We start from the raw sequence: 25,297 nt of genomic DNA on the forward strand, positions 1-25,297 counted from the left end.
GCGGATTTCCCCTCTTCTTATTTTACTCAGTCTGACCCAAAACAGTGAAACACGTCCTAAAAAGATTTCAAGAAAGTAAAAGACTTACCTTACAAGTGTAATCGATTCTTTTCAGCTCTGCAAACTTGTTTTCTATCTGCTCATGATTTCAAAGTTATGAAATGAAGCTGGAGAGGATGTAGAGTGTTGACAAAAAGGCCAGCCGCAAAACGGTCAGTTCCTCTATCTGTGTGTACAAGGAAGTAAAAGTTAACTTGCATTATATGCATAGTCTACAAGTTATAAAAAAAAGTCCGGAAGTAAGGACGGTATCTATGCAAACTAGCCTGTGCAACACTGTGCAAGTGACACCAGACAAGAGGGCTTTTAAACTAACACCGAGCTGCCAGGATGTTTTTCAAAATAAATACGCGATAAATTCTTCATATGTGAAATCCTGCGCACACAATCCGCTGTCTGAAGCAGAGTGCATCCTGGGGACGCACAGAAAGCGGCGCCAGTATTAACACAATGCATCAACACATGCTGTACGACGAAACGAGGACTCCTCATCTTCTGTTAGGCTCTCCATGAGGTCCCGTGACGACTGAGAATTAGTAAAATAAAAGTGCAATATCTTTTTTTTAATCAGCATAATATTTATTAATTACAAAAATCCTAATCATGCTGTTGAATATTCCCTTTGAGAGTTATATTATTATTTACTACTGGTTAAATGTATCATGTATTTTTTTAAATGAATTCATTTTACGTTAAAATGATATGAATATTCTTTAATAATTATATATATATATATATATATATATATATATATATATATATATATATATATATATATTACCATCATAGTATAATGCTACATACCATGTGTGAATTACTATTATGTGCTCAATTATTTTGTACAATTATAAAACCCAAATCGTATCTGTTAATGTAAAAGGTCTATACATTATATAATTGTTTAATGTATTTTCAATAATCACTGTACACAGCTCATGCAGTGGGGTCATCCCAGGGGGTCACATTTTTCGGGAATAAAATAATAAGATAATTTCCATACACAAATATAAAGTATAAACATTTTTTATGGAGCTCTTCCCGTCATGCCACTATGTGAACTGCCACAAGATTATATAACACATTTGCATGTGTAACTTGCCTCAGTAATTTGCATGCTAAGAGAACAGGGGGGCTGGTGGGGCTGAATACAGAGGTACCTTTCAGCCTCGGAGCAGGTGTTTTTATTCATATAATTAGAGATGTCAAAGTGCAGATCTTCTCGTTTATATGTGACGTTTATGGCAACTTTTTACAGCCACACGTGATCAAATGAAGACACAAAAAACAAGGTAATTAACAAGGTAATTAGCACAGTTCACTCAATTGAGTGAGAAAAACAAGACAAAGTAGGTCTTTAACTTTCGCAGCAATCCAATAATTTATTCACAATACACACATACACACACAGAATAACACTGGTCAACTTCAATGCTATTTTCAATGACAAGTGAAATTATTTGAGAGGTAAGCAACATGTTTTTAACTTCACAACAGTACAAAATAACCGCACTGCTGCAGAGAGGTCTTAACAGGACTGTTCACATTATTGTAGTTATTCGATTCTGGGGTGTGTCCCACTCCACTGCTATGGCTCCCAAGTCTGTTTAATGTGTTATTACTTTCTTCACTGAGGGGAAAAGAAGATTAAAGGCAGGGAAGACCATTTATTTTGGAAACACTTTTTGTTTTTTGAAATTCTCCTAACATCAGGACAGCGAGCAATAAAGCAAATGATCAGACAAAAATATAATATAGTGATATAAATGAAATGATTGGATGGCTTCCCTCTTTGTCTATTTCCGAACCTGGACTCTGCATGCATTTTTCCCAAGCACTAATTGTGCATAAGAGCTTACTCTTGCTGTTTTGCTGAAAGTTGCCAACCCTAGCTGGAAAGGAAACAATTAAGAGATCAGTCTGAGCAGCCTCCTTCATGTTACTGTTACTGTTACTGTTCTTAAAATCTTGACAAAGACGCTAATTAAAAATAGACATGCGATACATTTTATATAGTTTGATGGGGAACCGACACATTAAACCCAATTTTAACAACCTGGTTTGTGGGGTCCATAAAATAGACCCAGATCTCAGGTCTCTCACATCTCAGATCTTCACCACTTCTGGTCTGTAATATCTCTGTGTGCAGCGTCTCCACAGCTGTCAGCTTGAGGAGGGATGACGTAATAAGAGTCCATGTGAAGCCTCGTGTTAGAGGAATTCCCTGAATAACTATGAAGCTTCTCAGTCAAAAAAGTTCTGAAAGATATTGTCATTACCCACAAATAAATAAATATATACCGGCTGTGGCTCAGTGGTAGAGTCGGTCGTCTTTCAATCGGAAGGTAGGAGGTTCGATCCCCAGCTCCCTCAGGCTACATGTCGAAGTGTCGAAACCCCAAATTGCTCCCGGTGGCATAGCCAACGGTTATGAATGTGATAACTGATTGACAGCTGGGCACTTTAAGTAGCAGCCTCTGCCATCAGTGCAGTGTGTGAATGTGTGTGTGAATGGGTGAATGTCATATGTAGTGTAAAAGCAGCTTTGAGTGGTCGCAAAGCGCTATATAAGTACAGTCCATTTACCATACTGGCTCACAAAGCAGAGAGAAGAGAAGGAGACTGACTTGCAGGCTCAAGCAGTAGTTCTGATTGTGAAATAATCTGTCACACAGCTCTTCTCAAATACACTTGTCCTAAAATTAGTCTAAGAGGAATCCCTTTTTATTGACCCTAAGGAGAATTTCAAGTACTTAACTTACTCTTGAGTAATTATACTGTGTATCTCATCTGTCCTGGACACATCTCAGGATCCCTCAGGAGGAGCAGGAAAAGTTTTTCCAATCAAACAAGAGTGACGCTTGATACAGGCAAGTGTAAACAACTATAATACCTTACTAGCTTTCAGTTGTGTTTGAAAGGGTAAGATCAGACTTTAACATAGCGCTCACAAGCTCCCTTTAGGCCTGGTTCGCCTTTGTGGTGGCGTCTTTCAAAGCCAACAGCTGATTGGAGTAAACGATTACTTTAGCCTCATGGGTCCTTAAAGGAAGCAGCAGTTTGTGTGTTAAAAAGTCCGAGCTGAATGAGAGACAGGATAATCTGCTATCACTGTGTGTATTTGAGATGTAAAGGCTTTTGTCTGTACCAGATGAAACCTCAGTACATCAGGACTATTTCCATTTTGCCCATCACTACTCCTGGTCCTCCTCAGGCTCCCTCAGGCCCTGACTGTGCAGAGTCTTCCCGGTCATTTCCATTATGGCCTGGACCTCTGGATCCATATCCAGGACACTCCGCTTGCCCTGCCCCTCCTCACCCTGAAACAGAAAGCATAAAGAAACACCACAGGCTTTAATTCTTTACAACCTAAAGAAACTTATATTACCACCTACCAGGTTGCAACTCAAGTGTAACTGTGGCTGGGATGGCGGATATATTTGTATACTAAAAACATTTGAAAGAATACCTGACCCCCCCCCCCAAAAAAAACAACAACAGCATAATTAGACCTACATTTAACAGGAGAGGTTGAATCAGATTATGTTGTTATCCGGGTGTTAAGCGATGACTCCTGGGTGACTCCACATCTCCGCAATAAACTGTTTCCGTGTCCAAGTCGCTACAACATCTCCTATTTACGATATGCAGCAGTGCTGTTTTAGTCGCTGTTTTAAGCGTGGAAATCTTGATTGTTGGGAACGCTTCGTCACGGACATGCACCATCATGATCACCATTGCAGCGGGCACCCTCACAACAATCAACGTTCCCGTAGGGTGCCAGCGACAGCACCGGTAGGTAGCAGGATTGCAAGCTTGACAATGCGAAAAAGATGGTAGGCTGTAATGTGTGTGTGTTTTTAATGGAAAATAAATTGAAATAGTGTTGAAATAACTTGTATATACGTTTTTATTTATATATTATATAATAGAAAACCTTTTTCCCTCCGATATACACCAAAAAACAGACAGCGTGTTATAATCCGGATTTTACGGTAATTGTTCGAAGGCCCTTCTGATCACAGCAAAATGAGGTACCTGAGAGGTAAGGCGGGGGAGATGGTGATAATTATGGTGAATCGTGGAATGCATCATTTTCTCGAATGGATTAAATACATAAAAAAAATAGATGTAATAAAATTTCCTCAAGGTGTTGCTGTGTTATTGCATTCATCAGAAAGGGACGGATGTGAGGTCATAGTAACCTTTGACCTTTAACCACCAAATTCAATCAGTTCATGCTTGAATGCAGGTTTACATTTCTGTCAAATTTATGGGAATAATGGTTTAAAAAGTATTTTTCAGGACATTATGATATCACAGTGAAGTTGACCTTTGACCTTTTGGTAAAAAAAAGTCATCATTTTATAATCTATTATACTATCGTCTCAAATGTTGTCATAATAAGAGATCAAAGTAACCTTGACCTTTGACCTTTGACCTTTGACCACCAAAATCTATGTCCAGGTGGATGCTTTTGCCAATTTTGAAGGTAATCTCTCCAGGACTTGCTGAGATATCACAATACAGGGGTGGCCGTGAATCAGTGGTAGAGTCAGTCTGTTCCGGAGTAGCAGAGTAGAGGAGGAACCTCGAGAGGAGACATAACTTAAACAATCATTACAGTCACTGAAGTTTCCATATCTGTGAACGTTAACCTCCAACACAAGAAGCCGTTCTGCTGTTAAATATGCCGGCGTGCGGGATCCTGTTTTTTGGGTAAGTTAAGTGTGTGTTTTGGTTAGCGGAAAAGGCTACAGCGGATCTCTACTGTGCAACTCTGGCTCTAAATGACATCACCAGCGCAAGATGGCAGCGTCTGTCACAGGGGCAATTTTGGCATCAATTCCGTACAATGAGAGCAGATAGTGATGCGTCGTCCATCTATATATACAGTCACAGGGTAAGACACTGAACCCCAAGTTGCTCCATCAGGCGTAGCAATCAGTGTGTAAATGTGTGTGTAAATGGGTGAATGTGACATGTAGTGTAAAGTGCTTTGAGTGGTCTGAAGACTAGAAAAGTGCTATATAAGTACACTCTATTTGGCATTTATCATTAACGAGTGTAGGATGAACCGACGAAAACATAAAGCCTGATGTGCATGCTTTCCTTTGAATTCTACATTAAAGTGTTTGGGAGCTTTTTTGTTTTTTCCTACTGACTAGACTTCAGAGTGAGAAAATTATATGCAAAATAAAACCTCCTTTGAAAAGTGCGTGGGGTTTTCTTGGCATTGTCAAAGCTGAACAAATATCTGGTTGGGGGATCCGGACTGTCAACGATTAACAAACCACATAACCCAAATCTCCCCGCTTTGACTGCAGTGATAGATATATGTATGTCACACCCCACCCACCATCTCTGCTCTGGTTTCCTGTCTGCCTACATTTTGTCTGCCTTGCAAGGAAAGGCTGAAAAAACGGTTAGCAGGCACTTCTCTGACCTCCTCTGGTTCTGGGGGTTTTCCTACTGCCCACACTTCCATTGAGTCCACTGTGAAGTCCTCCTCTCCGGAGAGCTGAGGGCTGCCGTAGGTGGTGCACTTGGGTCGTGCACGGCTGTGACCGCGGCCAAAGTCACTGTCCAGCCACAGGCCGAAGTAGCCGTGCTGACCGCCCATACCCTGATGAAAAACAGATTATACACTTTGAAAATAAAATCTGTTTATAATGGGACCATTCTGATGCCAAAACATGTAGCGTTTCAGTGGTTCCCTTATAACGGATCAGGATGATGATCATTCAAAAAGTAAATCTCTCAAGATGAGATAAACATTTACTGATAAACTCCTTTTAAAGGAGCAATTTGCCCCTAGAAAAAGCCACTGTCAGTCAAAGCTGGTGTTCTCTGTAATCGATAGAAGCAATAATATTTGAAATTGGCGCCATAGCGGTGTAGAAAGTTGTACAAACAGCTTGTGGTTTTGTCCATTCTACATTCCTACAACACCCAGCGTGCATTGCGTCTCTCCCTCTGAAAGGAACGGCCTAGAGAGAGATTCTGGAGTGAAGTACTACCGTTTTCTCTGCAGGCAATGGCTCAGAGCGGTACAGAATCCGAATGACGACAAGAATATATTCGTCTACAAAATCTTCGGGTCTGCAGTCTACATTTCAAACCTGACGATTTTGAATGAGACATGACTCAGTTATGGATGTGGAATGTATGTGAGGGAAAACAAGAGAGCAGGCAGCGTTTCAAGGCACCTCACAGAACAAATGATTACATTTTAGGTATGTTGGTTTTTTCAACTTAACACTGCAGACATCGGAGGCGGGGTCCTAGATTGAGGAAGTGTAGTTTAGCAAGCTCCCTGGCCTACGCCAGATGACGCGTTTATTTATTTAGTCTAGGGGAGGTTTTCGATGGCCCATTGGAGAAGTGGATAGCGTCATCCAAAGGGACAGAGCCAAATTGCATCTTTTTTCTACCATAATGGCATTAGCTCCCCAATAATAGCATGATAGGACTGAGGTTGAAAATCGGCAAACTGGCCCTTTAAAGCTGCATGTATTGATTTTTTTTTTAACTTGGGGGCAGCAACAAAAAACAAAAAGAAAAGAACAGAAAAATTCTTATCTTTTTAAGTTGCTATGGTAATTGTATTCATGTTCATTTTCCATTTTGGAGCTCTGTTTTGGTCTCCACACACTCCTAAGAAACACAGCAGCTACTCTCTAACTGTGGATATGTCTACACCACTACGTTTCCTTTAAAAACGCAGAACTTTTGCTGCATGATCGCCCACTGTCCACCCTATTCTGGTGATTTAAAGCCCCTAAAACAGAGATGTTTCAAAACACTGCTGACCCGTTGTAGTTTAAAAATCCAGGGTTGCATTTTAGTGTGTTCAGAAGGATCTTTTTGAAACAATGACAAAGACACTCACTTGCTAATTGATCTCATCAGTAAAAAAAAGTCTCTGATATTTTATGCCGCGATCACACAACCCTTATTGGAGGAAAGCAAATGCCCTCACTTGCAGCAGTCAATGCTCGCGGCTGTTGTTAAATTCTGCGTTTCATAATGTAAGTACTGCCTCTGTTTGCACGAGGGAAATAGTTCCTGTTTATTGTATTCCTGTTCACGCTGGCTAGCACATGCCCAGTGTACACACGTGGCAATGTGATCTGGGTTTTCAGGCGTGTCTGGATGGAGAATGTTTCCGTTTTATAAGATGAAAAGGTTGCAGTGTCCGTCTTCTGTTTGCTTCACTTAAACAGTGATGTTCTCAGAGCTTTTTCACTAAAATAATGTTTAATAAATGTTCTGTCCCCTAATTCAGAAACTTGTGACTGTATTTTGTATTTTGACGCAACCCTCCATCATTTACTTTCTGTGCAGTGGCCTTATCAAGGGAACTAGATGTTAGGCTTCATGTGATAATTATGTTCTCCTCTATTTAACAAGCACAGCCTCACCAGTCCGTTGGGCATGGTCTGCTGATTCTGGTTGAGGTACATGAAGTGTTGGTTGTATCCTGTGGCTGTATAAACTCTCAGTGTGGGAAACACAGTGAACAGGAAGCATCTGGAGTCACCTGCACACACACAGAAAATATACAAATTATAAAGATCTGAGAGAAGAGCCCAGTGACAGCCCACATTATTCAAACAAGCAGTATTACTTCCTCAATGTGTCCTCTTATCACATCAGTCCTGATCTGGGGTCTGGCCTACAGCAAAATGAAAGTACTGCTTCTACCACAGGCTTACAAAATTATGCCCCAGTTTTCACTGTTATTCATCAGAGACAAAACATTCACTCCTGTGTGGCTGAGTTCAACTGACCAAGACTGTAGGAACCAGCAGTGGTCACAAATCGAGAATAGCTCAAAAGGCATGCTGCAGAAGCAATTAACTTTATATGAACTTCAATACACCAAAATACAGAGAACTTAAATTTTAATTTATGAAAATGCACTTCATGTTGTAAATATATCATGCTTACTCACAGGCTGAAGTTCAAGCTTGCAAGCTCATGCTATCACTGGTTAGATGTTGCATCATCTCTATTTACAGATTATACATAGAAATGTAGAATCTGTAGGTAGGGATGTGGATTTTTAACACCAGAAAGTGTTCTGGTTTCCATTTGTAGTACACTTTTAGTCAGAGTAATATTGACCAGTCACATATCAGCAGGAGGCGGCATATGCAGGAAAACCGTCCCTGTGTAGAGCAAAAGCATCCCAGCTCCCATCACCGTCATCTGACAATGATTTATCTTCTTATTAATCTCTATAAACATCTGCAGTAAGTTCAGGTAACAATCTGTTCTAGATCAAAAATTCAACTTGAGAGAAATTCTCTTGATGCTGTGTCACGAATGGCGTTTAGAATTCCTGACTTCCTTGAATGTATCTGAAATGACCTATCAGACCTCCATTCCACAAATGAGCATTTTAAAAGTAGTTAAAGAAGTAGTAGCTAGTAGTACTTCCTGACAAAGCTTCTTTTTTACTTTTTACTAATCAGCATAATGATGTTGTAATTTTGGCAAATTAAGCCGTTAATTAAAGTCAATCACAAGAAAAACGGTTTCTTTTTCGGTTCATACCGCAGTAGTTAGCAGGAGTGAAGCCTCTGTGTAACTTACTATTTACAGTGAAACTGAGACTAACCAGAAACAGATGGACGGGCGCTCGTCTGGGGGATTTAATGTAACATGAAATGACACAGTTTATTTTGCTGACATATCTGCAGGGGCCAAATTCGCTTCACTTTTGATCTAAACACACAGTCGCTTCTCAACTTGCTAACTCAACTGTAAACAATGCAGAGCATGGAAAAGGAAGTCTTGGCTGGAAGTTGATTATTGCTAACCGCTGGCTAAACCGGACACGCCCAACATGTTCACCGCTGTCCCCAGAGGCTATATCATCGTCAGACTAAAGCCAATGGGTTCCGAGATTGGATGTTGCCTAACCAACTTAAATAGTGTATTTTAGAGGATCATCCTAGTGTCTGCTACCAGTTATGACTTTTATGATAACACTAACACTTAACTATACCATAACTATATTTTTGTATTATTGATATAAAGTTACGCTTTAAACATAGGATAATATTTCTCACACTACAAACTGTGTAACATTGGTTTACTGACTAACCTGAGAGAAGTCATGTACTTTACTGTGTTCTCTGTAGAGATTTCGAAGGCAGCCGATAAATTAGAGATGTTATTGTTCAAATAGTAAATTACATGTAAGTCTGTAAGTCATACAACATTTAAGTGCTGTGTGATTAGACAAAGCAGGTCTCTACTCTCACCCTGGAACTGAGGTTTGACCTCCCAGGCGTGGGAGGCGAAGCCCCCAAAAACATGTCCCTTTGTGTCTTTGAGAAGCAGCAGGGTGGGCCCTCGCTTCATCAGGCCGGACACCATCCTGGTGAAGCTCTCCCCGTGCAGCCGCGTGGAGAACACAAGTCTCCAGGGGGCGCTGTAGCTATCTGGCAACTGGAGATATTGAAACAAAGACAGTGTGTAATAATAATAATAATGAATATGAAAACAATAAAGGTATAACTAAGATTTAAGGTCTTGCATGTGTTTTCAGATATTCTGGCTGATCAGGACTCTACACAGGTTTAATGATGCTGCTTGTACAGAAGTCAGGTCACCAAACTACACAGAAATCCTTCAACATATCAGGGTCAATGTTTTTCATGCTACATGGGATGGATGCTCTTCGTATTGTCCCATTTCCCTGGCTGGGAAGTTGTTCTTCTGACTTTGGTGCATTCATGAGCTTTGACTTGTTATGTGGAAACAACATGGATGCTACAACTAAAGGTTCTAATGATCAGAAAGAGGAAGATGTATGTCACACATATTGTGTACATACAAACACAGAGGAGAGGTCCAATCGGCGAGCAAACGTGTGAAATAAAAGTGGTTGTGTACCAAGGGATGGGTATTGAGAAGTGATTCTTTAATGGTACCAATTTCTGACTGGTCATGCTGAAATTTTGATTAGCCACCAGACATATGATAGATAATAATTAATAAGCCAAAAGTAGCTAGTTCATTCCCAGTCGTTAACTAATGATAACAAAGATGTTGCCTAACTGCATGTTAACGTTCTGGGCTTCAGAGATGCAGCTTATAGCAATACATTTGAAAGGCAGATGTGTATTAAGGGGCTCATGCCAGCAACCTCGTGGAACAAACGCTATATATAAATCTGAAGCAGTGCTGCGTGACTTAAATGATGTATAATAATGTACCAATACTAGGTACTAGTTAAAATAAAAGAAACTAGAGGAAACAATCCGTTCTGTTTGCTAAGCAGCCAATTTATAGCATCAGATGGAACTTCCACTGAATTTTTGGGGTTTTTTCTCATACCATCATGCCTGCTGCAATGCTTCCTGTGCTGTTTGTCCCTGCTATAAAAATAAAACTGGTAAAACTGATTGTGGTGAAACTGAAAAGGAGGAACCTAATTTAACTAAAAAGAAGTTACGACCTTAATAGTTTAAGCTGATTTCCAACAAGTTTAGAGATTTCTAAAATTGTTGAAAACATTTGAATTTAGTTTGGTTTTCATCTACAAATAATCATGACATACAATCCAGGATGAGCTGAGCCAGTCTGTTTTTTTTCTGTTGGTCAAATGAAAGAAAGAGAAATTCAATTTTCGTGCAAATCTATTTACTTAATGTGTATATATGTTTGTATTCTGACCTGTGGTGCCAGAAACATGAGAGTGGGAAGGTCTAGAAGACACCGCAGCTCCTTCCAGGGCGTCTCTCTGCAGGGGGGCAGCAGGGTTGGGGCCGGCCGGCCGCTCAGGGTCACACTCAGGCCCTCGGCTACCAACATCTCCAGGTACAACGATACCTGGGAGACCCTGAAGATCCAGTCCTCCAGACAGGAAACATCACAACCTCCCTGATCTGAGAAGAGCAGAGCAGAGGAGATGAGCATCAACGGTCATACTTCCTTATTTCTTACTTCTTGTAAAACCTATAAAACCATTATTACCCGAGGGTTTGAGTTCAGAACACATCTGCTCTGCCAGGAGTTTGACACCCAGAGAGCCATCACCCATTCTCTCTGGCTTCCAGCCCTGCAGCCGCCCTCTAGTGACCAGAATCTGAACTACAGCAGAAATCAGATCCTGTAGGAACTGTGGACAAAGGAAGGGGGCAGAGTCGGGCATCAGTAGGTAGAAGAAACTGAGAGAAAAAGGAGGTTGATGACCAAAGAAAAAGTAGAGAAAAAGAGAAATGTGACAGAAATTCACAAATTATTTCCTGTCTACTCACTTCTGCGACCTGCTCACATGTAACAGCTGTTGTCACTGCTGTTGCATGCTGGGACATGGCCATGACAAGAGGAGCCCGCTCTTCTGCAGTGCCTCGCAGGGTGTCTGCCAGGTAGATGACCAACTGCTCTCGATTGACTCCAGAGGACGCAGGGGTGCTGGTCTTCATAGAGGCTGCGGGTGCTGCCAGCCCAGGATCAATACTACACATGCACTGGTAGACCCTCCTTACCATGGAGTCTGATGCCAGGCTGCACATGGAAGACTGGGGGAGGCAAAAGGAGGAGGTGAACATACACAGACAACACTACATACTGATAGAATACACTGGATAGTTCAGTCAAGAATTTGAATGCACATCTCCATGCTAAACAGTCTGCTGTTTATCTCAGTAAATGTAGCAGGGATTGCTTCCCTCCCTGCTCTGAGATTTACTGCTGTAACAGTCTCACCTGCAGCATCTCAAGCGTCAGCGTCTTCCCTGCTGGTGTTTTCCCTGAGGACCCTGCAGTCCCCCCAGCACTGCCCTGGAGCTTGTCAAAAATTCCCTCCACCACAGGCCGCTCATCTGGGCGGAAGCGGGCCAGCCGCTTCTGCACCACCACACTCTCTGTGTTACCCATGGTGCTCTGCAGTCCAACACACAACAGGACAGAAAACACACATCAGAATCATAATGTTACATAAAGTGGAGTAATATTAATGAAAACATCCATCCTAATACAGAAAGAATATTGTGCTACAAACAAGTTACCTTTTACAGATATGGCTGACAATATAATGGATGAAAACACACCTTTTCTACATTGATTGTGCACTGATATGACTCTGCAAAAGCACTTTGAAGGTTTATTGCTCTACCAAATAACTTAGTTTAAGAATTTTAACATTATTCAACATTAAAGTCAACCAGCGTCTGCTCAGCTTTGATGCTCTTCTGCATGTGCTGCAGACATGGCTGACAGTATTGTAAACTATGAAGTTGGAGGGCACGCACAGACACTGACAAATCTGTAGGCTCTTGTAAACACTGTAAAAGCTTGTCAGTATTTTATGAGGAAAAATCCAATTATTATTTCCACAATTTTGTAAAACAAATGTCTCTTTCTGATCTTATATCTTGATATGAATGGGTTGAATTGATCTCAGCTGTAAATTACGGCTGACGCAAAACAAAAATACACAGGAAAATTGACAAATACAGAAATAGAAACTGTTATTGTAAAACTTAAGTTCAGCCATCCAACTTCATTATAGTGCAATAACAACTTTCATAGCCTTTCACTGAAAGAAGGTAACGTAGACATCAGAACACGTTTGCTAACAATCACTGAAACATCTAAAAGCAGCATATAATAATACAGCTAGCCAATAAATGTCGCCTTAGTTAAATAACATCACTTTTATCTTGGAGCTTGGATGATTAGCTCACGCTAGCTAGCAAAGCACACCTTTTCTACATTGGTATCACCTACGTAGATGTCTAAATAATATGAGATATACTTGATAAATACTCGACATGCATGCTGGTGTTTCACAATGCTAGGAAACTTTAAAATGAAAACTAAAGTAGTGTGCCGCTAACCTTTTAAAGAAGAGAAGCTAATGTTTCCATCCTGCATCTAATGACAGCAAAATGTAAACTTCCGGGTACGAATGGAAATGACATTTATAGTAGCCAATCAAATAAGGCCAATGTTCACATGCTTCATTGTGATTGGTCCGTGATATTGAGAGGCGGGGAGACTTAGTCAAGGCATGTTCATTAAAGAAACAACCAGTCTGAATTGTTACTTCTGAGGGGCCTAAACGTTGCTAAAAGACAAAAACGTTTGTAAAAAATCAACTCTATAGAAGTGTATACCTAAATTTACAGCAAAGACAGTAATCCATCTCTACACTCAATATTAGTGCTGCTTTTAATACATGTTAATACGTGAAATAATAATAAAAAATCCCTACAATAACCCTTACATTTATTTCTTCCACAATGTGTCTGCGTATTATGACGTCAACTCTGCAAGTCATGTAGCAAAAATTTCTGACATACCGAGCAGTTGTTCCGACTTAAGGAAATATTAACGTGAAATTTCCCAGTCCATAAACAATTTTTCCGACAGAACCTGAATGCAGGGTCAGTGAAACAAATGAAATGCATGTGTTGTCTGTACCAGCATGTTGTTCCAGCCAGAATAGATCAGTCTTGAAATGATTAGCGTTAGAGATAAGACAAAATGCAACTTTGCTCGCTCAATATTTTACTAAGCGGCAGACTGAGTTTAGAAAATCAATTGTTGTATAGCTACTTAAAGTAGCACAAATTAAGGAAAGGATAAATAAATGGAATAAAACAATTTATTCCATTATTACTTGTATGAAAATATTTACTCCTGCACTAGCCATCAACATATTTGAATAATTTCAACAAACATTACCTATTCTTACCCCATGACTGATTTAACCAAACACACAACATATATAAATGTTTGTCAACGCAAAATTCTAGTAATATACAGTGACGTGAAGAGGAACTGTAGTCCCATCTTTCCCCAGTAGAGTCTGCACAGGAGTAACATAAGAGGTGACAGAGCCCTCTGCAGAGGCAGCAGGCAGTTAAAAAATGCCTTTTAAGGGCATGAGACTTACTTTGTGAGTGCACTGAGCTGGGTGTGTTGCATTGTAATGAAGTCTTGTAGTACAGTGGATGCACCCACATCAGCACAGCTGAATGTGTAGGTGACACTCAGCCATCTGTCCACAGCAAGTAAACAGACTGGTGTAAACAGGATACCAGTGATGAATCAGTGTGTGCAGCATGAGATGAACCACAGAGCTACAAAGTCATTTCAGAACCCAAGCCTGCTGGAGTGCATTTACTGTGAAAACTATTTACAAAAGGTATAAACTGGTACATAATTCTGAATGCATGAATGATGTTGGACTTGTAATCTTCGCAGTTGGACTGCTAGTTTTTTTTAACCCTCTACAAGTTGCTGATTCAAGATCAGTCAGATAGAGGGCCAAATATGTCAGTTTTATCTGAGAAATCATAAAGTTTTGCCCTCTTCCTACTGTATGTGTTAGATCCTTTTGTTACCTAACCCTCGTGAAACATACTGTAGCTACTTGATCTCTCACTCTCCAGCTCTTCAAACTGAGACATGATAGGAGTGCAACAGGCTCTGAAGAAACTAGTTTCTATTAGGATATGTTGTAAGTTATGCAGGGTATAAGTAAACAATAATAATAATAAAAACATTGTGTCATGCTTATCAGTTTTAACATGATCCAAGAAGTGCAGTTATGTTTTGTGAATCCTAACAGAGGTAGTCTTATTATATACAAAGAGCACAGAGCAGATAGAAACACTCTCTGCTGCATGATTGGCTCCAGGATTTTGAAAAGGACACCTGCATTCTGTGCTCTAAGTAAGTTTTTCTTTTCATTACGAGTTAAAACTGAATAGGTGTGGCCAAATGTAACAGTAAAAGTGAAAGAACTGAGCATTCATATACTGATCAGCTACTTATAGTTCCCTGTTTACAACCACTCCCACACCTCACCCCCCAAATGACTTAAGCACATGGGGGGGAGGTCACTTTCTTTATACACTCATTTGACCTTAAATGGTGAATAAAGAGTTGTAGGCATGCTAAAACTAAACCAGGTTACTCCTGAGAGACTGGCTTAAAGTAACTTAAAGGTGTCTACTATCATTTTTGGGGGGGATGGTTCACCTGGCTATGTACCTACCTGCACACGCTCTGCAGCAGAAGTCTTCATTCATTGTGCATGAGTGAAGATTCGACAAGCTAAAGCTAGTAGGCTAGTTGCACAAGAATGACAGAGACAGGTAGTCTAAGCTGTGCGTGTAGCTCCTCTTCCTGACACTATCCTGTGGACCTGCACTGAAAGCGAGACATTGCACGTTCATGTGTTTAGGGGAAGTAGCTTTGACATTTCTCTGGTTGGATACTTACAAAACTAGCTTACTCTTGCTGTTTTTTTCAAAGGTGACCACCACAGCTTTGACGGTTGGGTGATTAGTTCTGGAGAAACACTGATGTTGTGTATTGTTGATCAGATCATGGCTTATAAAGCTGCTGTGAGGAACTTTTGGTTTGTGTTGATTTTGCCACCCCCTGTGGACAAAGCCGTGCGTCTTATCTCTTTGTTGGTCATATGTATCAATCACTTTAAACTTTTGCTGTGGAAAATGTAAACAGAGGCAGCGTGCAGTTAATGCCTTCGTCTGACACCCACCCACCATCAGCGGTTTCAGGCATTAAAATTAACTATGTAGAAATAATCAGTCTTGTCGCTGATGATCTGGTTTGCTTTTGTAGGTCATATAGAGTAATCAGAAAGAAATTCAGTCAGTTTCATAACCATCAAAAAACTCCTCACAGGGGCTTTAAACACTGTGATATGTAGAGATCAACGACACAGCAAATAAAGTTAATAACACTACCTAGGTTGTGAGTTAGCAAACTGCTGCTACAGTTGCCATTGTGGAGCTAACATGCATGGCTAACATAGTAAACATAACACAGCATATGTTGGCAAACTAGAAGGTAGGCTAAATGTCCCTGCACAACAATTATGACGCTCACCCCAAGACACAAGACTGCTTGTTTCCAATTTACAGAAACAGGGCCGAGTACAACAAGCTGACTTATCTCATTACAGGCTACACTTGAGTAAGAAAATAATGGAATTTTATTGCTTGTCAGATGCCCAAACACTGCACAGCACTTTATTATACAGGAATTTACAACTCCCCATAAAATCCCATTAAGGGGTGTTTAACAATATTATTGTTATAAACTTGATATTGTTTCCCCTCATAGTAAGTCAAGTATGGAAAAATACCATGATATAACCCCAGAGCAAACGTTAGCTTGGTTGGGGGTTAGCATACTGTTGCACCACAAACACCACAAAATAAGCATATCTTGCCAGCAAACAAGAAAGTAGGCTAAATGTTTCCCATTTACAGAGCCAGGAGTGTGTACAGATTATTTTTCGGCGCACACTTGCAGCATACGGCTAACAGACAGAAAGGTTAAATGTGTAGTGGATGAGAATCAAACGTTCAACTTTTTATTGTTGTCATTAATGTATTGTAAAAATTTGACTGCTTATCAGACACACAAACACTTTACAGAAGTTTATAATGCAGGATTTTACAACTCATACTGGCAGTCATTTTGTTTCATTGCAGCACATTAACAGGTTAGCTTCTTAGCTAGGAGGGATCACTGGACCTAAAACCATATTTTTTTAGAATCTGGAAAAAGAATGAATGAAGGTGGGACAAACAATCCTTCTTATTGAGTTTTCAGTACAGCTTTAACATTACAAAGTTAACCACCAGGCTGTGTGATAAACAGTAGTAAAACCGACGATAAGACAAGTTTGCAATTTAGACCAGCCCCCATCTGTCTCCTCTGTTCTCTTTTCATTCTCTATTGCATCATCAGTGTTTCCAGCAGGTACAGACAGAACCATGCGATACACATGATTCACTGTTGCTAAAGCGTACATGCACATGTTCCAGTACATAAGAGAAACTTGGCTCTATTTCACTCCTCTATACTGATTCAACTTTTAGCAAGTTGAGACTTGAGAACCGAATCTTGTAAGTTCTTCTTTTCTCTTCCCTTTGCCCACTAACCCTCCTCTCAGTTGTCCCTATAAGGTAAAAGTTTCACTGCTGACTGACTGCACAGGAAACCCACCTTCTGATTACCAACTTCAAAAAAAAAGAAGAAAAGAAGCCACAAGAACCCTTTTGGTGGCCTGAAATTGTCACACGACTTCAGGGTGTTCTTCATTTAAAACAAGCTATGCTATGCTTGCCTGCCATGTGTAAACTTAGTTCCTACAGCTTTCTGTATTTGTCTTTATTCTTAGCTTAGAGGTGAAGAATCGCATGAGATTTCCATTTTTATTTAGAATATTTTCTTGAAGTAAAGACATTCGTATGCACTAAAAAAAGCCTTTCTATGGTGACGTTTTAACTTAAATAGCATGAGGCCTGTTGAAGGGGACTGTGTTAACGAGGTCTCACAGTGAAGCTAAGAGACAAATAGGATTGTGTGCACATTCGGCTCAGGTCTTTTAGTGCTTTACATGTTTGTACCAAAGGATTTCCATAAGGCAGACACTTCTGAGTCTGAGTGAGCCTGTAACTAGTGAGCAGACGCACCCATATGCAACATACAGCCCTTATCAAGATTTGTGTCTCTTTCTGTCATCTCTCTCTGAGCGACAGCTTCCTCCTTGATGTGTCTGTGACAGCAGCTGATTCATTTGCTGTAATAATCCAGGATGTCATCACATCTTTCTTGTTGAGTCGAGTCTTCAGTTTGCCAGTTTGACTGTGAGGCTCAGCCTTGTACAAACACACCTGTTACAGACATCAGATAGAGTCAGTACACCCTCGAGGCAGAGGAGCTCAGACGTTTCATATCTAGGGAGAAAAGGTAACTTTTTTGTTCAGCCAGGTTAAAACTGTAGAGGTTTACAAATTTTAACACAAATACAAATAAGTTTAGTACATAAAAATGGTAAAGTGGTGTCACACTAGGGCTCCAAAAAAATAATGCTGCACTACATATAAATAATTTGAGGTCTCAGAGAAAGCAAACAGACTCTTCTCAAAGCAGAAAGTTCTCATTGCCAATCACATGTTTTACTGATAAAGACAATAATAACTTTATTTGTATAGCAATTCACTTTTACTTTAAAGATAATGTCTGTGTTTTTTTGATTAAAAATATCAAACTGATTTTCTGGCCTAATTTGCTCTGACACAGTCTTAGAGTAGAGATGCCCTATTAGAAAGAGCACAGTCACTGTTAGTCTTAAACCTCGACTGTTGACAAAAAGGGTCATGCTTGAGCATCTCATGCTGCGTTCTGGCACAAAAATAGCTCAAAGATCAGATATATAGTTAGGGGCGTGACCTTTCTGTGCCTTCAAAGTAATCAGTAAAGATGAAAAAGTCTGTTCTAAGTCTTAGCCAGTGCAGAAGTGTTAAGACAGGGGTAGTATGGTTTTTATAGTCTTGTACTGGATGGACAGATTCGAGAGCGGTATCAACCGATCAATCATTTTTTTATTTAGACAATAAATAATTTAGATAATACAGACCTATAGTAGCAATGCTAATAATAATGATAGAAAAATTACTAATTTTAACAGCTATGATAATGATAATATAAGTATGACTGATAAGAATAACGAGATATAAATGGAACATTAATAGGACATGACTTCCTACATATGAAGAAAGAGAGAGAGAAAGGAGGAGACTTGTGTTAGATCGCCCGGCAGTCTAAGCCTATAGCAGCATAACTATGGGCTGGTCCAAGCCGGAGCCAGCCCTAACTATAAGCTTTTACCACAAAGGAAAGTTTTAAGCCTACTCTTAAAAGAAGAGAGGGTGTCTGCCTCCCGGATCTTGACTGGTAGATTGTTCCAGAGGAGGGGGGGCCTGATAAATGAAAGCTCTACCTCCAACACTACTCTTAGAGACTTTAGGTACCACAAGCAGGCCTGCATCCTGGGAGCGCAATGTTCTAGAGAGGTAATATGGCACTATGAGCTCTTTAAGATATGATGGTGATATCACTCTTCTCATCCTCTTCTCCACCAGAAAGTGAACTTTTGATTTGATAGCTAGCTTTCACAGTCAATAAATAAAATTAGATACAATATCAGAAATGTTATACTAAGTAGTTTAACCTCCAACAATTATTTATCCTCATATGGCCACATTATATTTTGGGTGTACTTTATATACTATGTCATTTGCTTAACTTAGACCTGATGTCCTCATATGTGAACGTCTTGTCAATTATTGAATGTAAAATGCAAATCAGTGTAGAAACAACACAGCAGCCTGATGAGTCATTCTACTTCTGATCCAGTGACGAAAGCGTACAAAAATTACAAAAATTAATCAGATTTTGTGTTTTAAACTTAAAGGTACAATATCAACTCATTCAAACTGGGCCCCTCCTCCTGGGCTCTTCATCACCAGGAAGCTCACTCTCTCGTGCAAGAACATGCCCACCCTGCTGAGCTGAGACACCGAGAGCATCCCAGTTACCTTTGCGCTAGCATGCTAACCATCGGCAACTGCTGCACTAGCATGCTAACCGCCGGTTACCATTGTGCTAGCATGCTAACCACCGGTTACCTTTGCGCTGGCATGCTAACCGCCGGTTAGCGTTGCGCTAGCATGCTAACCGCCAGTTACTGTTGCACCAACATGCGTGCTAAGCAAAACAACAGAATAGATGCAGGGGGAAGGGTCTGCACACAAACTCACCAACACACATGTATAGAGGCCCATAAGTGATGATCTATATTATATTATATTATATATAAATAAGTCTATATTTTATTTTTCTAGGAAAATCCTACTTATTATGTGTTGAGCTGAATCTCAGGAATGGGTCTAGAAGAACTACACTTCCCAGAGTGCACCAGCAGCAGCAAACCGGCTGCTTGTCACTGATTTGGAGCACCTGAGAAGAAATGGAGGTCAGTCATTCAGACAAACTTCAGAGAGAAGAAGCTCCAAGTTCACTCAGAAGTTCAATCCAAAGACGCCAATGGTCGGTGAAATGTTTTATTTACTTTCATTGTGTTTGCAATGCTGCTTAATATGTTCAAGTTAATGTTTAACTGCTGTGTAGATTGGTTAAGGTAGATTGGTTAAGGAACACACTGCAGCATTGACTTCATTGACTTTCTGTTGAATGAGTTTGCACTAAGATTACTTATCATTTTGAGTTTGAAAAATTAAAAGTACAAGATACAAAAGGATAATACAAAGTTAAAAATGTCAAAATTCTGTTAAATGTTAAAACTTGACTGAAAATGTAGATTTTTCTTTATTCCATTTAAAAGGCCTAAGTTGTTAATTCATGTATGTTTAATTAAATGTTTAAATTCATTCAAAAATGTTTAATTAAAATGTTAACTTTTGTTTCTCTGTCTTTAAAGGTTTACAACCTAATTTACTGAACACACCAATCAACTGACAAAGCCAAAAGAAAAAATAAAAGTGATTGAGTTGGAAGTTTGAGTTGTCCTTGTGTCCTTTGGAAGCTGAACAAGAGGAGGACTTGACATTATGCCTTTAAACTTAATTTGTACTTGAACAACATTTGTGGTTTTGATACCACAGACACACTTGGCACGGATTAGCAGTGCCAACAAGCTATTATGCTTCTAACTGGGAAGCACTCATTTGAGAACATTGTGACCTTACTAACGTTCATGCAAAGTGAAATAATGAGGAAACGCAGCTTGGCAAGATTTGAGAAGAAACCAGCATTCTAAAAAAGAACAAATACTTCTGCAATGAGATACAAATTGTTGTACATTGATTTTTATTTTCTATTCTTATGAGATGCATTCTCAGAGCATTTTCCTATGCCAAAAGCAAAAAGATTACTGAATGAGAGATAAGGAAAGCGGACAAATCACATTCTTTTTCAATATGTTGCATTATTTTTCGTTTTGATTTTGCACAGTGATGTTCAGGCTTTGAAATGATCTGTTTTTCTAGTTTGTGACACACTTGTAAAATAATCCTAGTGCCCCCATATAAGCACATATTTCTTTCAAAAATATTTCCTGTTCAAAGATAAAATCAAAATCAATACCAAACAGGCCTCAGAAGGACTACAGTACAGTTAAAATAAAGGCCTCTCCATCCAACTTTAATGAAAATACAGCTCACACATTAATGCACTGGTTATCTCTTATATCATATATACTTATAAAACATGGGGCGTTCTGCTGTATAAAGAGTACTTTAACCTGAAGTACATTTTGTGCATAACCTCCTCAAGTAAAATTGTGAATGCAGGACTTTCTCTACAAATGTCATATTTTTAGATTTAGTTATTGCTGCTTTTGCTGAAAGATGTTTATCAGCCACCTCAGAAGTGTCACATCAGATCCGTCAGTGGTGCTGAATGTGGGGCAATTGTTGCTCAACTCTAAGTATGTGCTGGGAGGGCTGCTCAATGCTTGTCTGCTTTGATATTTCTCAGTACATGCCAAGCTATTTGTGTTTGAAGATGAAGATGCAGAACATAAGTAAGAATCTGCTGAAAGAAATCAAATTTAAGGGCTGTTTCATAATGTTTTTTAAAGATTTAGAATTAGATATTTGTGTGTCCAGCTTGAGTCCCTTAATGATCCACCAGGCCAAACATCAGGGATCAAACAGACAGCATAGCTTCCAGATCAGTGCCTGACTCCCCAGATCAGCTCTCCAGTCGACCATGCCCTTGATTTACTGTCATATTATACCAAATGGTCCTTCAGGACTCCATTAAAATGCACAGTCACTCTCAGTTTAATTATAAAGGTCTGTAACAGCGGCAGCTGACCTTTCACTGTGTAACCTCCCAGCTACAGACACAGTACAATGTGCCAACAGAGCTGGCTCGATAAATAAATAACTATTTTACTGGTCATCACTGATCCATGCAGAGCAAAGAGCTATAGTTTAATTAAACAAGAGCAGGAAATAGATGGGCAGAGTTTATTAATAACCAGAGTAATGGTGGAGGTAGAGATGAAGAGAAACAGAAGTAATAAAAAAAAGGACAGTAATAGTGGGAGACATGAAAAAGAGGGCCAGAAAGCAGAATTATGTAAGATATTACAGCTCTGACAGAGACAGACAAAAGAAATATGTAGAAGGAGGAGGTGTTGCCTTAAGGTATGACTTTGAAACGAGAATGTGTGGAGCTGCTGTGGAGACTGATGGGAGTGTGACGCAAACATTTGATGTTCACAAGAGAACACGTGGTACAGAAAGGCAGGAATGAACATGTTCTGTAATATTAAGTAATAATATGTAAAAAATATGTTCAGCATTACTAAATTACTAGGCAAGGCAGGGCAAGCAGCGTCGTGGCTAAACTGCTTCACCATGTTTAGTTAGGATGCTGCTCGGCCGTGCTAGCTGACCAGAGTAGAAATGTAAGGTTCCTGTTTCGTACATTTTAAACATGTCAGAAATATATTCCCAGCCTATAACGTTCAGTGACATGTAAACTAGTGGAAACACTTTAAAATCTATTCTGTAGTTAACCGGAAACCAGTGCAGAGATTTTAAACAGGAGTAGTAAAGTTTTTTAGTTAATAAAATGCTGTTTCGGAGATTACTTTGATATGGCTAAAATAGGGAAGATTGGTAACTATGAGCACGCCAAGATTACAGACTCTACTGACGCTGACCCTTTTCTCTTTGTTGCGGAACAAAATAATCTCTGTCTTGTCCCTATTTAACTGAAGGAAGTTTTGGCTAATCCAATAATTGATTTTGTCTAAACTGTTGATTAATGAGTCTATAGGACTGCAATCATTAGGTGAGAGAGCCACATATATCTGAGTATCGTCTGCATAACTATGATTGCTCTTCTGTAGAATTTGACCCATAAAGCATATAAAGATTAAAAAGAAGGGGTCCAAGAACTGATCCCTGAGGGATTCCACATGTTACAGCCACTAGTGGTACTACATGAACTACACATAATATAAAACAATGTTACAAATGCCACTGGAATCCCTACATACATAGTACAAAATAAACACATTTGTTTGATAAATAAGGCAAAATACAAGACAAAATAAAATGTGTGTGCAATACAATTGTTTGTATCTTGTAGTTGCTTCAAGTTGAACTTACACTGACCCTGTAAAGTTGGACCAGTTAATTTGTAACTAACTCTGAATGAGGAAAAAGTGTCACAAATATGATTCCTGAGGACTAAATGGACTTTTCTCCTCCTTGCATTGTTTCCTTTGCTCAGTCTGGATTGCTCAGCCGCCTTTGAAATAACCTTTGGAACAGGAAATGAGCTGCATTTTAACTTCCTCACATACACACGCAGATAAGGACTTCCGCTTTATTTCATTATACTCAGACACAAAGTCAACCACAAACAGAAGCTTCGTAGAAATGCTCATATTAATGAAGAACACACATGCACAACAGCATTTATTCAGTTGTATTTTCAGGTGTGTCACATTCCTGATTGATAAAACTTAGCTCTTTAAGGTAGCTGCATAACACATACTTCCATTCCCACTCCCATTTATAAAAGGGTTGGTTTTAACTATAACAATTATTTAATCTGACTTACTTTTCCTGTTTTATTTCGAAATTTACCACCTCCTGTCATTTCAGTTCCTGCCTTCATGGCTGTGTCCAAAACCGCATACTAACGTACTGCCTACTACATACTCAAACAATATTTACTGCATACTGCCTACTAACCTGACTATTAGGATGCCGGTGGCATCATACTCAGAGCCGTCTTCTCCGTATCACGAGACTTAATCATTTACGTATGTCCGGTCTGATCTCCGGTCCATCTCCGCCATAGTAGAAGCTATGTATAATTGGTGTTTTCATGAGATCTGTTAAAAACAGGAAAAAATCCCTCAAACAGAATGACCTGCAGTTGTACTTTTAAGCTACACCTACACAATGACAGAGTTGTTTCACACCTACAACTAAGACAAATCTTCCATATGAGTGGGGGGAGATGGGTTGGTCATCGGTGATGATTAAAAAACTAATAACAGACTGACGTCACAGCAAACAGACGCCCCTCTGTCAGCCTGTATGCAGTGTAAATGCACTCAGTAAACTCAGTAAACAGATGCTCATTTGGGCCGGAGAATGAAGTGTCCCTCAGCTCGTTAGTCTCTGACAATAGCATCTCTGTGCCAACTCTGTGCAGCGCTGGCACACAGGAGCTCTGAGAACCGACCCATTCACTCTCACATTCCCTCCCTGTCGCTCCGTCTTCACTATTCACATGGCCTGGAAGAATCTGAATAGTGAGCGCCCCACCGCCCACCCCCGTTTGCTTTGCCCTGTCGCGCAAATTTCAATTTCCAACCCCCCTTCATCCCCCCGCCAACCATTATCTCTCCCCTCCCTGTCTCTTTGTGTTTCTCCCTCTTCACCCAATCTCGGCCCCAAAAATTTACTTACAAGGGTCTGACACCTTCCTAATTTACATTTAATCAAGACTGGCTGCCACAGGGAGAGGAATTAGTAATGTCATTACTGGGTCAGAAAGAACAAGCAACAAAGATTAAAAAGAAACAAATTACCATCGTAAGAACTTTTATTTGCCAAAAGCTGTATGAGTTACTCTGAATAGGTTCTTCTTTTACGTTAATAGTTCCATGCTAACTTGTTAGCATCATTGGCAGAAATAGGGAAACACCATAATTCAACTTAAGTCGTGTTTATATCCACCTGACCTCTGGTCTGGTACAGAAGAGGATTAGGACCACTCATTAGGGGAAAAAATGAGTGTAGAGGGGATGTGGAAAATGTTCCTCTGATTTCTTTTTTTCTGATGCCTGGCACTGAGGCATCAGATTTATCAACATCTTGACTTTTTCCAGACATTTCGACCATTTTATCAACATTTTGGCTTTGATCTGGCCAACAGAATTTAAAGACCCCCTCCAGTGAAAAGTGTTTAACCTTGTAAACATCTCCATGTGGTGTTTTTCATGTGCTACAAGACACATCAGGGACAACATAAGCACTCATCTCCATGGCTGGGCCTGTCTGCTTTTAAACTGCAGTGTACCAAGGACAGGCTGAACAACACGTTTTCAGATTGGCAGGTTTGAGACGTTACAAACCTAAGGAGCCAATCCCGTTAATGGACGGGGTGACGCTATGCTTATCATTATGTGCAACCTATGGCAACCACTTTGGCGATGCGCGAACCAGCTGTAACCATCATCGTAATGTTTTCAAACTCACTACTGACTATAGCAAAGCTATAGGTGTCCATTGTGGGCTGTGCGAAGCACAACGTGCGGCTCAGTCGGACTCGGTGTGCTATTATTTTTATCTCCAGAATATTAATTTTTCGCGTCGTAAGACGCGAA

General features: G+C 39.9%; 2 protein-coding genes across 2 annotated transcripts in view; both read right to left on the minus strand.

The window, feature by feature from the left end:
• plcg2 (phospholipase C, gamma 2) overlaps window positions 1-217 on the minus strand; it is a 30,978-nt gene extending 30,761 nt beyond the window's left edge. The window contains exon 1 of the mRNA XM_069687169.1: window positions 89-217. The gene's annotated coding sequence lies outside the window, so the exon portion shown is untranslated. The remainder of the gene's footprint in view (window positions 1-88) is intronic.
• Window positions 218-1,429: 1,212 nt separating this feature from the next.
• meak7 (MTOR associated protein, eak-7 homolog) lies at window positions 1,430-11,961 on the minus strand. The gene is made up of 8 exons (XM_069687175.1): window positions 11,785-11,961; window positions 11,334-11,597; window positions 11,050-11,194; window positions 10,750-10,961; window positions 9,333-9,519; window positions 7,482-7,600; window positions 5,504-5,683; window positions 1,430-3,377 (listed from the first exon to the last, which is right to left on the minus strand). The coding sequence occupies exons 1-8, from the start codon at window positions 11,953-11,955 to the stop codon at window positions 3,252-3,254; spliced, it is 1,404 nt and encodes a 467-aa protein (XP_069543276.1). The 5' UTR covers window positions 11,956-11,961; the 3' UTR covers window positions 1,430-3,251.
• Between the last annotated feature and the right edge of the window lie 13,336 nt (window positions 11,962-25,297).

The sequence above is a fragment of the Semicossyphus pulcher genome, unplaced genomic scaffold, assembly GCF_022749685.1.
Source record: "Semicossyphus pulcher isolate SPU_LCO1_2020_fin unplaced genomic scaffold, fSemPul1.0.p SCAF_8, whole genome shotgun sequence".
NCBI lineage: Eukaryota > Metazoa > Chordata > Actinopteri > Labriformes > Labridae > Semicossyphus > Semicossyphus pulcher.